Source organism: Staurois parvus, unplaced genomic scaffold (assembly GCF_062004578.1).
Source record: "Staurois parvus isolate SC_StPar_1 unplaced genomic scaffold, SC_StPar_1.0 ptg000931l, whole genome shotgun sequence".
In the NCBI taxonomy this organism is placed as follows: Eukaryota; Metazoa; Chordata; class Amphibia; order Anura; family Ranidae; genus Staurois; species Staurois parvus.
Genome location: NW_028318727.1, coordinates 1,798,547 through 1,816,134, shown reverse-complemented (window position 1 = coordinate 1,816,134; position 17,588 = coordinate 1,798,547). Strand labels below are relative to the sequence as shown.

The following is a 17,588-nucleotide window of genomic DNA, read 5'->3' as shown; positions in this document are numbered from 1 at the left end:
TGGCCAGCTTTGGGATTGTGTCACTTTAAGAGATGCCTGGCCAGTGACCTGCGCAGGAGAGCAAATCCCAGCAGAGGAGTGCAAGTTCCTGTTGTCACCTGTACAGGTCCCTCCTCCTCCTCCTCCTCCTCCTCCTCCTCCTCGCCCAGCCAGTTCCTCCACCTGAGGCTGAGCTCACCCCTCCTTATAGTGCAGGAAGCAGGAAGACACCAACAGCCTCCACCTACGGAACAGGTACATGGAGAATTCAGATCTAATCACAAATTCATATCTATTGATAAGAATTCATCTCCATTGATACATTCATCTCTATTGATACAAATTCAGATCTGTTAATAGGAAGTCATATCTATTGATAAGAATTATAAACTATTGATAGGTTCATATCTATTGATAGGAATTCAGATACCTTTTGTACCACTAGCCCCTCCCTCTTAGATTGTAAGCTCCCAGGATCAGGGCCCTCCTAACCGTCTTGTATTGAACTGTATTGTTGCTGTATTGTCTCCTGTTATATTTGCAAACTGTTGACGCTACATAAATCCTGTATAATAATAATAATAATAATAATCTATTGATAGGTTCAGGTCTATTAATATTGGGTTCTATTGATAAACTGATATTTATTGATAAATGCAGATCTATTAAAAAGAATTCAGATCTATTGATAAACTGATTTCTATCGATAAATTCAAATCTATTAATAAGAATTCAGATTTAGTCATATCTATTGATACAAATTCAGATCTGTTGAAAAATTCAGATCTATTAAAAGGAATGCATATCTATTGATAAGATTTCTAAACTATTGATAGGTTCATGTCTATTAATAAGAATTCTGATCTATTGATAAACTGATATCTATTGATAAATTCAGATCTATTAATAAGAATTCAGATTTATTGATATCTATTGATAAATTCAGATCTATTAATAAGAATTCAGATTTATTGATATCTATTGATAAATTCAGATCTATTAATAAGAATTCAGATTTATTGATATCTATTGATAAATTCAGATCTATTAATAAGAATTCAGATTTATTGATATCTATTGATAAGAATTCAGATCTATTGATAAAATCATATCTATTAAAAAGAACTCATATCTAGTGATATTGATTGATAGGTATTAAGATCTATTAATTAGAATTCAGATCTATTGATAAACTGATATCTATTGATAAGTTCAGATCTGTTAATAAGAATTCAGATTTATTGATACAAATTGATATCTGTTGATAAATTCAGATCTATTAATAGGAATTCAGATCTATTGATAAGAATTCTAAACTATTGATAGGTTCATATCTACTGATAAGAATTCAAAACTATTGCTAGGTTCATATCTGTTGATAAGAATTCTAAACTATTGATAGGTTCATATCTATTGATCCTAGATTGTAAGCTCGAAAGAGCAGGGCCCTCGAACCCCTTGTGTTTTGTTTTGTTACTGTACTGTCTCATGTATTGTCTCCCGTTATATTGTACAGCGCTGAGCAAAACCTGACAGGCCCCCTGGAAAAATAAATAAATGAATGAACACAGCGAGTGATTGTTACCAATCACTCATTGTGTTCATTCAGGAAAGAAGGGGCTGATGTGACATACTTGCCAGACCTTTCCCCCACTCTGCATCCTGCAGGATCCGATTGTGTGCTTGCAGCTGAAAGTGAGAAAAAGAGAGAATCCAGCAGCACTGCAGGGGTGGGGCACACAGGGGGGCCTAGGCAGCAGAGGGAGGGAGGGGCAATTATTGGAACCAATCCCCTGTATGGCACTGCAGCAACTGAAAGAGAGACACACAGGGGATTGGTTCCTGTAATTGCCCCCCCCCCCGGGCTGATCACCATCCCTGCCCACATTTGATTCACTCATCTGCATGGGCCCCCCTGCTGGACTGGGCCCTGTACTGAAGAAATGGTGGTACCCCCTTATCCACAGCCCTGCCCATGTGTGTGCAGATGTGGTCCCAAAAGCACACCTCTTAACTTTTTGTGATAGGACCGGGGGACATCTATTATCAAATGTTTGTAGGCATAGGACACACCCCCCTGACACGCCCCCTTAAAGGAGAAAGATTAGTTGAACCTACAAGTGCTTTTTTTTACCAATACTATTCCTTTATATTGGCTTTTGAAGTTTACAAATGTAACAATTTAGAAATTGGATGAAAGGTTTAGCACTGGGAAACACTTCTTTGAAAGATAAGTAGTGCATTTTATATACAGCTATATAGATCAGACCACAATGAGGGACACATGAGGAGGAAGGAGGGATAGAAGGACCTTGTTCCAAATCAGGGACAGTCCCTCAAAATCTGAGACAGTTGGGAGCTATGCCAAAAGTCCCACACTACATAGTCAAAGATGGCAGTTGCTCTCTTAGTGCTGCTTCCCTGAACTTCCAGGCTTTACAGGAATGAGTTAAGAGTAGATAGTGCAGTCTCCATCCAGTCTTTTTGCTTGAAGAAGAGAGGGAGGAGGAGGAGGGGAGTGCCTTGCCATCCTAGGCTATGGGACTGTGTGTTTCTATTGTACAGGGAGACACAACTCTAGTCCCTGTATGCAAGAGTGACTCTGAAAGACAAAAGGAGCCACTCTGAAACAGAAAACCTGGGGCAGTGGTCAAAGCATCGGCTTAAACTGAAACACTGACAAGGAATGCAAGATAAAGAAGCCGCACATTTGGTAAAACCAAATTGCGGCAAAACGCATGTCGTGCATCTGGGCGCCAAGCGCAGCAGCATCCTGCCATGATTGTCGCACGACAGAATCGCACAGCAAAATGCGCGTTTCAAAATCTCACTAAGCTTGTTGCCCAAAAAGGAGCAGGAACTTCTTTAGGGCAACAAATGCGCAGTAAAGTGAGTGGGCTGCCCTATGCATGGCACAAGGAAACGCATGTAAATCGCTCTTTTGGAATCACAACCAGGAATGCTTGTTCCCACAACGCGATATCTGACCGGGGGGAAAGTGCTTAAAAATGGAGGGTTTATTATTACATTACGTAGGGGCACACATGACAGGGTGACAACACAGGAGCAGAGTTGGGAGCCGGTTGTCAACCTATAACAGGAAGTGCCTTGACAATACCCCTTGTGGCAGGATCTCCAGGGATTGTTTTAAGATTAGATTTTTGGGATTGGGTTTATATCCACTGATTGCATGCAGTGTGGGTGTAGAATCGTCCCGTGGATGTATATGGGGTGTAAATTGAAGATTTTGTAAACCTGGAATTTTTTTAGGTGTGTGATGCGAGTTCCAGGGAATTTACAGCGGGTGATAAAATGACAAATGACAGCCAGTTGCTATGTTGTGATCGTTCTGCAATTTATATGTTACTGTTGCTAGGTGTTAAAGGAGCACTCCACGGCCATACAGAAAAACGCACTTTAGTCCTCTTAGATCTTCATGCAGGAAGACAAAAGAAGTCGCACCACCCTAGTGCCTTCACCACGATACCATTTATGAAAAGGCTAAAAGTAGGTAATCATCATCCCAAACGGACATAGACAAAGGCTCATCACAACCATCAAGGAAGAAATGGCCAGAACCCCCGTGCCAGATGGACTGGAACAGGGATGGACTGACAACTCATGGGGCCCCCGGGCAATAGGGGATCATGGGGCCCCTGTGTCCTTGCCCAAACTCAATAAAGCCTATGAAAAAGATACCAGAGACATCTCATGGGGCCCCCTACTGACGCCGGGCCCTCGGGCAAAGACGTCTGCAGATACTGATGCGTTTTGATAGTAGCCTCTTGTGATGAGCCTGTGTCTATGTCTGTTTGTGAGTATAATTACTCACACTTATCACAACCATCAAGGAAGACATGACCAGAACCCCTGTGCATGCCTGCGGATAGACTAGGAGGACGGCACAAGGGTCTGAAGAAACTGACGCATTTCGGGGGTAGCCCCTTGTGATGAGCCTTTGTCTACGTCCATTTGTGAGTATAAGTACTCACAATTATCATAACCATCAAGGAAGAAACAACCGGAACCACTGTGCATGCCTGTGGATGGACTAGGAGGATGTCACAAAGGTCTACAAATGTTGACGCGTTTCAAGGATACCCCCTTGTGCTGAGCCTTTGTCTCTGTCTGTTTGTGAGTATAATTATTCACAATTATCACAACCATCAAGGAAGAATGTCCAGAACCCCTGTACATTCCTGCAGATGCACTAGGAAGACGTCACAAGGGTCTAGGAATGTTTGAATGACTGGAAAGAAGTCTGCAGATACTGACGTGTTTCAAGGGTAGCCCCTTGTGATGAGCCTGTGTCTGTCCATTTGTGAGTAAAATTACTCACAATTATCACAACCATCAAGGAAGAAATAAACAGAACTACTGTGCATGCCTTCAGATGGACTGGGAAGATGTCACAAGGGTCTGCAAATGTTGACGCATTTCAAGGGTACCCCCCCTTGTGATGAGCCTTTGTCTATGTCCATTTGTGAGTATAATTACTCACAATTATCACAACCATCAGGAAGAAATAAACAGAACCACTGCGCATTCCTGCAGATGTACTAGGAAGACGTCACAAGGCTCTGTGCATGTTGACGCGTTTCAAGGAAACCCCCTTTGTCTATGTTTTTGAGTACAATTACCCACAATTATCACAACCATCAAGGAAGAAATGTCCAGAACCACTGTGCATGCCTGTAGATGGAATGGGAAGACGTCACAAGGATCTGCGAATGTTGACGCGTTTCAAGCTAACCCCCTTTGTCTATGTTTTTGAGTACAATTACCCACAATTATCACAACCATCAAGGAAGAAATGTCCAGAACCACTGTGCATGCCTGTAGATGGAATGGGAAGACGTCACAAGGATCTGCGAATGTTGACGCGTTTCAAGCTAACCCCCTTTGTCTATGTTTTTGAGTACAATTACCCACAATTATCACAACCATCAAGGAAGAAATGTCCAGAACCACTGTGCATGCCTGTAGATGGAATGGGAAGACGTCACAAGGGTCTGCGAATGTTGACGCGTTTCAAGGATACCCCCTTGTGATGAGCCTTTGTCTACGTCTATTTGTGAGTATAATCACAATTATCACAACCATCAAGGAAGAAATGTCCAGAACCACTGTGCATGCCTTCATATGGACTGGGAAGATGTCACAAGGGTCTGCAAATGTTGACGCATTTAAAGGTACCCCCCCTTGTAATAAGCCTCTGTCTATGTCCATTTTGTGAGTATAATTACTCACAATTATCACAACCATCAAGGATGAAAGAACCAGAACCACTGTGCATGCCTGTGGATGGACTAGGAGGTAGTCACAAGGATCTGTGAATGTTGACGCGTTTCAAGGATACCCCCTTGTGATGAGCCTTTGTCTATGTCCGTTTGTGAATATAATTACTCAGAGTTATATCAACCATCAAGGATGAAATGTCCAGAACCCCTGTGTATGCTTCCAGATGGACTGGGAAGATCTCACAAGGGTCTGCAAACGTTGACGCATTTCAAGGATACCCCCTTGTGATGAGCCTGTGTCTATGTCCATTTTTGAGCATAATTACCTACTTTTAGCCATTTCAATAAATGGTATTGTGGTTAACGCACTAGGCTGGTGCACCTTCTTCTGTCATTCTGCATGTAGTGCCGATTACTCCAGTCTGAGGAGGGCAGCAAGGCTTAGCGGATTCCTGAGGATCAAGTCGTTGTTCATGGACTTGAGATATTTGAAGTAGAGAGTGTCTTCTCAGGATACTGGTACCTTACTTGAACGCAGAGGATTGCATGTTGTTCACTTAGATCTTCCTTTAAAATAGTTTAAAGCCCCACTCAGCGTTCAGTGTAGGGGAATTACCAAAGAGAAGTGCACCAGTTTTGCAAGGTAAATGTCGGTATGTTTTCTGCGCTCCAAATCAACAATGTTATAAGGCGAGCCCTATGTGGTTTTTCAGCAGCCACGCCAAGTCACATATAGGATGCATTCACACGGCCCCATGGGAGTGGACTGTTTGCTGCGTTTCGAAGTGGCTAAACTCAAGGCACTGTGCTATGGCTGCATCCAAACTGACCAGTTGTGGTCACCTGCATCCTCTGCAGAGATCACTGCTTCCACACAAAGAGCAAGGTTCCATCTCTGTGTCATGCTGCCAGGGGGCAAAACCTCAACAGGGGTTCTATTTTACTACCTCAAGAAAGGGGTCCCTCATGTCCCTGAAATGTTGGTCTCTATGGACTGGCAGTAAATTTCATTTTCCTCATTCCCGGAGTGCTGGCTACTATATTTCCTTGGATTTGTGCTGTACCATCGTAAGCCGAGCGCTATTTGGACTTTTTTGGCACAGCTGGAGTGAGTGTGGGACAAACTGATGATAGAAGAACTTGTTCCCTGACACTATGATACATAAATAGACTCTCTGTGGGGAAGCAGTGGTCTCTCTGCAGAGGTCCAACACACCTCCTTCTGAGTCAGACTTTTATCTCTGCAATCAGTAGAGGTCCTGCACCTCTATGATTGCAGAGCTATAGATTTGACACAGGAAAGGGAATGTTGGACCTCTGCACAGAGACCACTGCTTCCACACAAAGAGCAAGGTTCCATTTCTGTACCATGCTGCCAGGGGACAGGCTTTTATACTCTGTGGCTGCTTTTAGAAGAAAACAAACTCTAAAACCTTGTACACCGTTTGATGTAGTTGGAGTATATTTCGCTAACAGAATTCTCTTCTAACCGGAGAAAGGGGTCCCACATGTCCCTGAAATGTTGGTCTCTATGGACTGGCAGTAAATGTAATTTTCCTCATTCCCAGAGTGCTGGCTACTAATAATTCTTTGGATTTGTATGGGACCGCCATAAGCCGAACACCCTTTGCACTTTTTTGGCACACTGGACTGAATGTGGCACAGACTGATGACATAAAACCCTCTCCTCTGCCAACATGGTACAGAGATGAACTATTGATTTCTGTGTGGAAGCAGTGGTCTCTCTGCAGAGGTTCAAAACACCCCCTACTGAGTCAGATTTTTATTTCTGCAATCAGCAAAGCTCATATTCCCTGATGATTAGAGAGCTTTACCTCTGACTCAGCAAAGGGCATGGACAGGGGCGGACTGACAACTCATGTGGACCCCGGGCAATAGGGGATAATGGGGCCCCTGTGTCCTTGCCCAAACTCAAATAAGCCTATGAAAAAGGTACCAGGGGCATCTCATGGGGCCCCCTACTGACCCCGGGCCCTCGGGCAGTGCCCGAGTTTCCAAATGGTCAGTCTGCCCCTGGGCATGGAGGATCTCTGCGAAGAGACCACTGCTTCCACACAGAGAGCAAGGTTCCACCTCTGTACCATGCTGGCAGGGGATAGGCTTTTATACTCTGTGGTTGCTTTCTGAAGAAAATAAGCTGTAAACTATTGGACATCTTTTGATGGACTTGCAAAATATTCAGCTTTCTGTTTCATTACCTTGAGAAAGGAGGTCCCCAAAATGTTGTTGAAATGGCTGTAAATGTCATTTTCCTTATTCCTGGAGTGCTGGCTTTCCTTGGATTTGCATGGCACCACCATAACCTGAGCACCCTTTGGACTTTTTTGCCACAACTGGGGTCATTGGCACAAAAAGCTTCTCTCCTGCCAGTATGATACAGAGATGGACTCTTGCTCTCTGTGGGGAAGCAGTGGTCTCTCTGCAGTGGTCCAACTCCTACTGAGTCTGACTTTTAGCTATAGATCTGAAACATCAAAGGGAATGTTGGACCTCTGCAGAGATCACGGCTTCCCCAGAAGAAGCAAGGTTCCATCTCTGTGTCATGCTGCCAGCATGTCACTGAGAAGCTTTCTCTGAAGAAGCAGTGGTCTCTCTGCAAAGGTCTAACCTCCTACTGAGTCTGACATTTAGATCTACAATCAGCAGAGCTCATGCCTCTTGATGACTGGAGGGTTATAGATCTGAAACATCAAAGGGAATGTTGGACCTCTGCAGAGATCACTGCTTCCCCAGAGGAAGCAAGTCTCTGTGTCATGCTGCCAGCATGTCACTGAGGAGCTTTCTCTGAGGAAGCAGCGGTCTCTCTGCAAAGGTCTAACTCACCTCCTACTGAGTCTGACATTTAACTCTGCAATCAGTAGAGCTCATGTCCCTTGATGATTGGAGGGCTATAGATCTGGGCAGCACAGTGGCTAAGTGGTTAGCACTTCTGCCTGGCAGTACACGGGTCGTTGGTTCGTATCCCAACCATGGCGTTACCTGCCTAGAGTTTGCATGTTCTCCCTGTGCCTGCGTAGGTTTCCTCTGGGAACTCCGGTTTTCTCACACACTCCAAAGACATGCTGGTAGGTTGGATCCTGTCTATATTGGTCCCTAGTATGTGTATGTATGAATGTGAGTTAGGGACCTTAAATTGTACGCCCCTTGAGGGTTAGGGACTGATGTGAATGTACAATATATATGTAAAGCGCTGCGTAAATTGATGGCGATATATAAGTACCTGAAATAAATAAATAATAGATATGAAACATCAAAGGGACTGTTGGACCTCTGCAGAGATCACTGCTTCCACACAGAGAGCAAGGTTGCACCTCGGTACCATGCTGCCAGCATGCTACTGAGAAACTGCCTCTGAGGAAGCAGTGGTCTCTCTGCAGTGGTTCAGAACACCCCCTACTAGGTCAGACGCAGGGGCGGACTGACCATTCGCGTACTCGGGCACTGCCCGAGGGCCCGGGGTCAGTAGGGGGCCCCATGAGATGCCCCTGGTACCTTTTTTCATTGTTTTTTTCATAGGCTTTTTTGGGTGTGGGCGAGGACACGGGGGCCCCATTATCCCCTATTGCCCTGCGGCCCCATGAGTTGTCAGTCCTCCCCTGGTCAGACCTTTGGCTCTGCAATCCGAAAAGCTTCTGCACATAGATGATTAGAGAGCTTTAGCTTTGACTCAGCAAAGGGTACGCTGTACCTCTGTGGAGTGACCACTGCTTTCCTCACAGAGAGCAAGGTTCAATGTACCCTGTGGGTCCCTTATGTTCCCAAAATGTTGGTCCCTCTGGAATGATGGTAAACATAATTTTTTCTTATTTTCGGAGAGCTGGTTACTATCTTTTCTTATTAATAAAAAGCAGGCAGAGGTTCTAACCCAAAGGTACGCACACTCCGCACTCGAGCTGTTCTGAAACTACAAGTCCCATCATGCCCCTTCCTCTGGGAGTCATGCCTAAAGTTGTCAGTCTTGCAATGCCTCATGGGACTTGTAGTTCCACAACAGCTGGAGGGCCGAGGTTGCTGACCCCTGTTCTAACCCCTTCACTCTCTATCCCAAATGTTTTCCTACTTTAATTCTCTTCTTGTACATATCCTTGTAAATTGCCCCTGGCAGCGTCTTCCCGGAGCCGACCCATGCTTGGCTGACCCCTGACTCTCTGCAGATCATAGAACCCTGTTAATCATATTCCTGGGGACAGTTTGATGTTTACTGTGTAAGTAATAATGAGAAGACGGGAGGCGTGGCCAGGACTGGGCGCGGTCTGTTGGTTTATTCTCTCGTTCCAAAGGCGGAAATGTTCAGTGTAAACTTCATTAACCTTGTCCAACCTCTAGTGAGGGGCCTGGATCTGGACGAACGTTTCATACAATCCCCCCTCCGCCATTCAGAACATTCAGATACAGGAATATAAAGAAGAACTTGGATTAAAAAAAGTAATTTTTGTCCAAAATTTATAGTTCCTAAAAATGGAAACTTTATTGTATAAGGTTGATGCGTGTAATTATTGGCTCCAGCTAAATACACATAAGAAAAACATGCAAGGGAGCTGGTTTACCTGCCAGAAGGCTTTTATTTCTTTCCATCCAGGCCTAAGATTTACACAGCTCTGCCTTGTCTTGAAGGGCAGGAGACCTGATTTTTCCCTGATGCAGATAAACCCACAACAATAAAATCAGTCTGTATATGCAGTAAAGCATGCTTGTGGAATCTAAGGGGTTAATCCTCTGCATTGTGTAAAAAGGCTGTTTGATCCTGTCTTCTCTGCCTCTCCTCTTGTTCAAATGTCCACATCTTATCTCCTGATAAGAGACTGTACCGTAGCCATTCTGCGCATGCTCAGGTTAGTGTGTATTGCTAGAGACTTTTTTTTTTTTCTTGGGAGAGTGCATGTGATCAGCACAGGGCCAATCAGCACTGTCCAGACAGAGGTCAGGGATTCTGCATCCTCCTAGAGCAGAATGAAAACTCCTCCTACAAGCTTTAACCAGTGCTCTCCTGGACACTGATAGAAGTCACAAAACTGCTGTAACTGCTGATGAGAAAAGGTATTTAGCAGTTTATATTTACTAAAATAATTGCATTTCCATGTTGTGTGTACTGTGGGAGATCAGATATAGTGAATGCAGGGACTGGGGAGATCAGATATAGTGAATGCAGGGTCCGGGGAGACCAGATATAGTGAATGCAGGATCCGGGGAGAGCGGATATAGTGAATGCAGGGTCCTGGGAGAGCGGATATAGTGAATGCAGTGTCCGGGGAGACCGGATATAGTGAATGCGGGGTCTGGGGAGACCAGATATAGTGAATGCAGGGTTCGGGGAGACCAGATATAGTGAATGCAGGGTCCGGGGAGAGCGGATATAGTGAATGCCGGGTCCGGGGAGACTGGATATCGTGAATGCAGGGTCCGGGGAGACCGGATATAGTGAATGCGGGGTCTGGGGAGACCGGATATAGTGAATGCAGGGTCCAGGGAGACCGGATATAGTGAATGCAGGGTCCAGGGAGACTGGATATAGTGAATGCAGGGTCCGGGGAGACCGGATATAGTGAATGCAGGGTCCGGGGAGAGTGGATATAGTGAATGCAGGGTCCGGGGAGACCGGATATAATGAATGCAGGGTTTGGGGGTTTAGCAACATTTTAACATGCCCAGCAGCTCCATCTAGTGGCTATTATGCGGTATTTTCCTGAAATGCCACAGTCAGGAAAATACTGCAATATGACCACTGGATGGAACTGACAACCATAGGAAATACACATATTAGACACATTATGGGGATTACTTGTGACTGATTTGTGAATTGTAAGGCAAATCCTTTGGCAGCTGAAACAATTTGGTTCCCTGAAATGATGACATGACGTGGTTTTCTTATCGTTTCATTTAGGATAGAGACCCGGGCAGAGGTGACCGCCACCTCCTTCACCGCGCCACACCATGTCAACTACGGCAAGCATTGAGCAGCAGCTGCAGAGCCAGTGGAATGATATCCTGGGACGCATCACCAGCAAACAGTTCTTCCAATCAGATTGGGACATCGCCGCCTTCGCCATTTTCTTTACATTCATTGGTGAGAATTTTTTATTCGTCACTCTGGCCGTGTGTCATCTTCAAGTGACACCAAAAATGGAAAAATATTCAAGTATGTATTCTTAACTCAAAATAGTCCCTTCTATTGCTCTCCAAATCTCCAAATTCTTTTGTTTTTACTGCTGTGATCTGACTTCCTGTTAGAGGGTGGCTACGTTTGTCCACCAGGGTCCCACTGTACATAGGAACGTAGTCACTCTCTCTTGCTTGCTCATGAGATGGACTATGGACTTTGGATTTTGAAGCAGGGCTAAGAAACAGAAGTGAAAGGGAAAAGGAGATGTTTGGGAGTTCAAGGAGGCAGAAAAACACAGTAAGAAACAATTTCAAGAAAAAAAGATCTCACAGCCTTTTTTTTTTTTGGAGTATGAGGATATAATTTACTGTCATTTTCAGTCCAAAAATAATTTTTGAGGGCCCATTTAGATCTGCATAGAGATGCTATTTTTGGAGCATCAGGTAGCTGCATTTTCTTGTGTCGACATGCGTTTCCTTTGTGCACTGACAAGAGTTATTGATGTGTGTTGACGTGCAGTTCTAATGCGCGTTTTATTTAGAATTTGGTGTGGATAGGGTCAACAGCCAGCGACCGAGACTTGTTAATATCTGTTCCCAATGCAGCAAAATGCAGCTGACATGCCATTGATGGCATTGACTGCTATTGGTCTACCCCTCCCCCCCCAACAAAAAAAAAAATTGGACATATTGCATTTTTCAAAATGCACTGCAGTGGAGAGATAAGAAAAGATGCTTTTTATTTTGGGGATGTGCGTTTTAGCAGGCTGTGACACGAGCATTAAAATGCAGCAGTAAGAATGAGCCCATAAGATTGCTGCCTGTTATGGACTTGTCTATTCACCAATAATGATGTCATTACTTAACAGAGAAGTAAGGGATTCTTTTTCATTTTAAAATCATTCTTACCTATCTGGATAGAGCAGCCATGCATCTGTACCCGCCAGCTCTAAGGCTGAGAACTGAGCGATCAAACGCTGCTGATCACTTAGCTGCCCTTGCTGCTTTGAGCAGAGAGCAATGACCTGGCCACAGGGCACACTGGGCATTCGCCTGGATAGGAGGGGCGGCACATAGAGCAACCCAACTGTGCATTTCTCTCTTGCTGTCACTGAATGCCTGCTTCTCGGCTGCTGGAGGCCGCCCCTCCTATCTTGCTGACGTGCACTTCTGCATGCTCCCCCTTTCTTTCTTTCTTTCCTTCTTTCCTTCTTTCTTTCCTTCTCTCTCATTCTCCTTCTTTCTCTAATACTCTCTCTTTCTCTCTGTCTCCCCTTCCTTCTTTCTTGTCTTTCCCTCTCACCAAAGCCCCCCAGCACCCCCCAAATATTAAAAAATAATAAAATATAAAATTGTAAAAAAAAATAAAAACAAAATCCTACTGATACTAGTGGTGAAACTACCAAGGTCGCTCTTGCAACCAGGCCCTGGAGTTCCGCCACCAGTCTCCCCCGTCTCCCCTTCCTTCGCTTCCTTCTCTTTTTTTTTCTCCTTCTCTATTTCCATCTCTCTCCCTTTCTTTCCCTTTTTTCTCTCTCTTTCTCCTTCTTTCTCTAATTCTCTCTCTCTCTCTCGCTCTCTCTCGCTCTCTCTCTCTCTCGCTCTCTCTCTCTCTTTCTCTTCTTTCTTGAAATAGCACAGGATTATTTTACAGATCACACTGCAGCCAGCCCAAACATATGTGAATTAGCTCCATAGAAAAGGTTTTTGCTTCACGTCATTGAATCAGATGCGATTCAAAACGCACGGTCGCTCTTGCAACCAGGCCCTGGAGTTCCACCACCAGTCTCCAAGGAAAGGGTCCTTTCTCTCTGTCTCCCCTTCCTTCCCTCGCTTCCTTCTCTTTCCTTTCTTTCTTTCTTTCTTTCTTTCTTTCCCTCTTTCTTTCTCTCTTTCTCTTTCTCTCTCTCTCTCTCTCTCTCTCTCTCTCTCTCTCTCTCTGTCCTTTTTTCTTTCTCTCTCTCTCTCTCTCTCTCTCTCTCTCTCTCTCTCTCTGGATTATTTTACAAATCACACTGCAGCCAGCCCAAACATATGTGAATTAACGTCACAGAAAAGGCCTTTACTTCACGTCATTGAATCAGATGCGATTCAAAACGCACGGTCGCTCTTGCAACCAGGTCTCCAAGGAAAGGGTTCTTTCTCTCTGTCTCCCCTTCCTTCCCTCGCTTCCTATTATTTCTTTCTTTCTCTCTCTCTCTCTCTCTCTGTCCTTTCTTTTTCTTTCCCTCTTTCTTTCTCTCTCTCTCTGTCCTTTCTTTTTCTTTCTTTTTCTTTCTCTTTCTTTCTTTCCCTCTTTCTCTAACTCTTTCTTTTTCTTTCTCTTTCTTTCTTTCTTTCTTTCTTTCTTTCTTTCTTTCTTTCTTTATTTCTCTCTCTCTGTCCTTTCTTTTTCTTTCCCTCTTTCTTTCTCTCTTTCTCTCTCTCTCTCTGTCCTTTTCTTTTTCTTTCCCTTTCTTTCTTTCTTTCTTTCTTTCTTTCTTTCTTTCTTTCTTTCTCTCTCTCTCTCTCTCTCTGTCCTTTTCTTTTTCTCTTTCTTTCTTTCTTTCTTTCTTTCTCTCTCTCTCTGTCCTTTCTTTTTCTTTCTCTTTCTTTCCCTCTTCTTTATTTTACTCTCTCTCTCTCTCTCTCTCTCTCTCTCTCTCTCTCTCTCTCTCTCTCTCTCTCTCTCTCTCGATTATTTTACAAATCACACTGCAGCCAGCCCAAACATATGTGAATTAACTTCATAGAAAAGGCTTTTGCTTCACATGTCATGTGAATCAGATGTGATTCAAAACGCATTCAATTTTTATATATATGTGAACCAGGTCTATCTTTCTATTTCACATCTGATCAGTTTTTATAAACAATGTTACTTTGTATCTCTCTTCTTCATGTCTGAACAATGTTTTTATAAACAATGTTACATTGTATGTCTCTCTATATATGCTGAGTCAGATGGTTAATGTTTGACAGCAGCAGTTCTCATATATACCAGCAGCTCCAAGCTTAATTTTCAGAGTCAACAATTGCTAGCAGTTGGGAAAGAGGGATATGGCAGAAAGACGGATGGATGTGTTACACAATAATTACTTTTTTGGGGTGTAGCCTGTCCAGTGTCTTCAACTGGTTAAATTTGAATTAAAGGCAAAACTTTTTTTTTTTCATTTTTTGAGAGTAAGAGAGGGTTAGGACCCCTGTTATTTATTTATTTTTCTTTTGCCAACTGTGTCTCATCAACCCCTTGCCCTCCAGAGGATTTACCCCCCTTCCTGAGCAGGCCACTTTTTGCAATATGGCACTGCGTTACTTTGACGATTTTGCAGTCATGCAACACTGCACCCAAATGAAATGTACGTCCTTTTTTACCCACGAATAGAGCTTTCTTTCAGTGGTGTTTGATCATCTCAGTGTTTTTTATTTTTTGAGCTATAAACAAAAAAAGACTGACAATTTTGAGAAAAAAAACTATATTTTTGACCTTTTGCTATTAAACATATCTAGTAAAAAATTTTTAAAAAATCAAATTTCGTAATAAATTTAGGCCAAAATGTGTTCTGCTCCATGTCTTTGCAAAAAAAAATCCCAATACGTGTAAATTAATTGGTTTATGTGAAAGTTATAGCATTCTGACACTGGGGGGGAACTGACTTGGTGTCACTGACATCTACAGTGACACCAATACAGTGATCAGTGCTAATAAAAAGCACTGACACTGTACTAATGACACGGGGCAGGAAGGGTTTAACATGTGGGGCAATCAAAGGGTTAACTGTGTGCTGTGTGTGTTGTACTGTGTCAGTACATTGCTTTGGATGGCTGTGCTATGCAGACCCATACAAAGCAGTGTGAAGGAGCAGACGGGAGAGACCTGTATTGTTTACATACAGACCTCTCCCCCGTCAGTGATACTCGGCGATCACTGGGTGCCGGCGGGGAATCACCAGCCAGGACCCGGTGATCGACAGTTGAAGCCACCAATGTATGCATACGTGATTTTGCGCAGCCGTGCTGCTCTGTAGCAGTATTTCTGCTATAGGGTGGCAGCCATGTGGTTAAGGAGATTTCTCTTCACTTTCTGTCACATAACCACAGCAGGAATTGAGAGGAATCCATCTGAAGTGAGGGAATTTCTTGTTGTCACCAAAACTAGTGTCAACCAGGGGCGGACTGACCATTTGGAAACTCGGGCACTGCCTGAGGGCCCGGGGTCAGTAGGGGGCCCCATGAGATGCCTCTGGTACCTTTTTCATAGGCTTTTTTGAGTTTGGCCAAGGACACAGGGGCCCTATGATCCCCTATTGCCTGGGGGCCCCATGAGTTGTCAGTCCGCCCCTGGTGTCAACATTGGAAGATTTTCCCTCTATTCTTGACAACCCAAAATTTAGGATTTTCTATCACTTTTACGGTAAACAGGGTGAATCTCCCCAACAGGGGCACAGGAATGAAAACCTGACGAGGGTTCTAATCCCTCTCCTCTCTATTTAAAACTAGAACAAAAAATAAGTTTTGCCTTCATTTATACTTTTAGCCTCTTCTGTTCCAGCCTTCTGTCATCGCTCAGCCGTGACCGGAAAGGTTTTATTTCTAGGGTGCTACAAATGACCCCGATCTGTGGTTTTCTTTTCTCACATCTGCTGATCCTATTAGAAAGCTTTTTAATTAATCATTTGTGACACCAGGCAGCAGAGAGCGGCTTTGCTGAGTGCGATTAATGCAGGTAGCGTTGTCGCTCAGTCAGCGATTTCCGTGCTTCTTGTATTTCCCCCAAAAGTCAGCCGAAGTAGACAATTATACAGCAGGTGGACCTTAAACATGACCCATCTGTCAAAAAAATCATATTTTAAAAGGTCAAATCCACCTGCTATTCCAGGTTTGTTGGTGCGTTCGTGTTCACTCTTTATATCGCTTAAGGTCCAGTTCGCACCATAGAAACGCAGTCTGGTGTGTTTTTTAAACATTTTTGATGTGTTCCGGTTCATTTTTTTCCCTCTCTTTTTCAACTTAAATAAGGATGCGTTTAGGTGCATTCTTGTGTGTTTTGGTGCATTTTACTGCGTTCCAGTACAGTTCAGTGCAGAAAAAATGCAGCCTGTTCTACTTTTTTTTTTTTTTTTTTTTATGGAACTGGAATGCACCAGAACTGACCACTCTAGTGTGAACTATGCCATTGGAATCCATGTAACCTGCTATCAATGCATTTTTGATGCAGAAAAAAATGCACTGGAGTGCATGTGGTGTGAACTGGCCCTTAGGAACTTCAGCATTGGGACATTCCCACCAAAAATTCCTGGTTCTCCCAAACGGCTGCAGTGATTACACATATAGCTAACCAAATATGATACTGCTCCCAAATGGTAGGTATATATAGCCGGGTGAAGTAAAATAGCGGTACCTGTGCCTAGTGTAGGGCCACATACAGGGCTGTTCACATCATTTGTGGTAACTTGCAATACAGAAAATTGTGGCAACACACATTAAATGCTTTGGTGCGATGTGGTGCAATTCATTCTGAATAGATGGCTGATGCAGTAAGGTGTGGCAATACAAGTGAAGTGGGTTGGTGCGATGTGGTGCAATTCATTCTGAATAGATGCGTGTTGTGGTCATGTGTGAAAATATGTGTCAGGTGGGGTGGTACAATGTGGCACCATTCATTCAGAATAGATGGCCATTGTGGTAAAATGCAGCAATACACATTAAATTGGCTGGTGCAATGTGGTGCCATTCATTCTGAATAGATGGCTGATGCAGTAAGGTGTGGCAATACAAGTTAAGTGGGTTGGTGCGATGTGGTGCTATTCATTCTGAATAGATGCGTGTTGTGGTCATGTGTGACAATATGTGTTAGGTGGAGTGGTGCAATGTGGCACCATTCATTCAGAATAGATGGGGATTGTAGTAATATGCAGCAATACACATTAAATCAGTTGGTGCAATGTGGTGCCATTCATTCTCAATAGATGGCCATTGTGATCATATGCAGCAATACACATTAAATCGGTTGGTGCAATGTGGTGTCATTCGTTCTCAATAGATGGCTGATGCAGTAATGTGTGGCAATACAAGTTAATTGGGTTGGTGCAATATGGCGCCATTCATTCTGAATAGATGTCTGTTGTGGTCATGTGTGACAATATGTGTTAGGTGGGGTGGTGCAATGTGGCACTGTTCATTGAGGATAGATGTCTGTTGTGGTCATGTGTGACAATATGTGTTAGGTGGGGTGGTGCAATGTGGCACCATTCATTCAGGATAGATGGCCAT

General features: G+C 43.8%; 1 protein-coding gene across 1 annotated transcript in view; it reads left to right on the top strand.

Moving 5' to 3' along the window:
* Positions 1 to 148: 148 nt before the first annotated feature.
* SMIM22 (small integral membrane protein 22) overlaps positions 149 to 17,588 on the top strand; it is a 28,177-nt gene continuing 10,737 nt past the window's right edge. The window contains exons 1-2 of the mRNA XM_089656742.1: positions 149 to 234; positions 11,122 to 11,304. Of these exons, the coding sequence (XP_089512868.1) occupies positions 11,172 to 11,304 (133 nt within the window). The 5' untranslated portion in view covers positions 149 to 234; positions 11,122 to 11,171. The remainder of the gene's footprint in view (positions 235 to 11,121; positions 11,305 to 17,588) is intronic.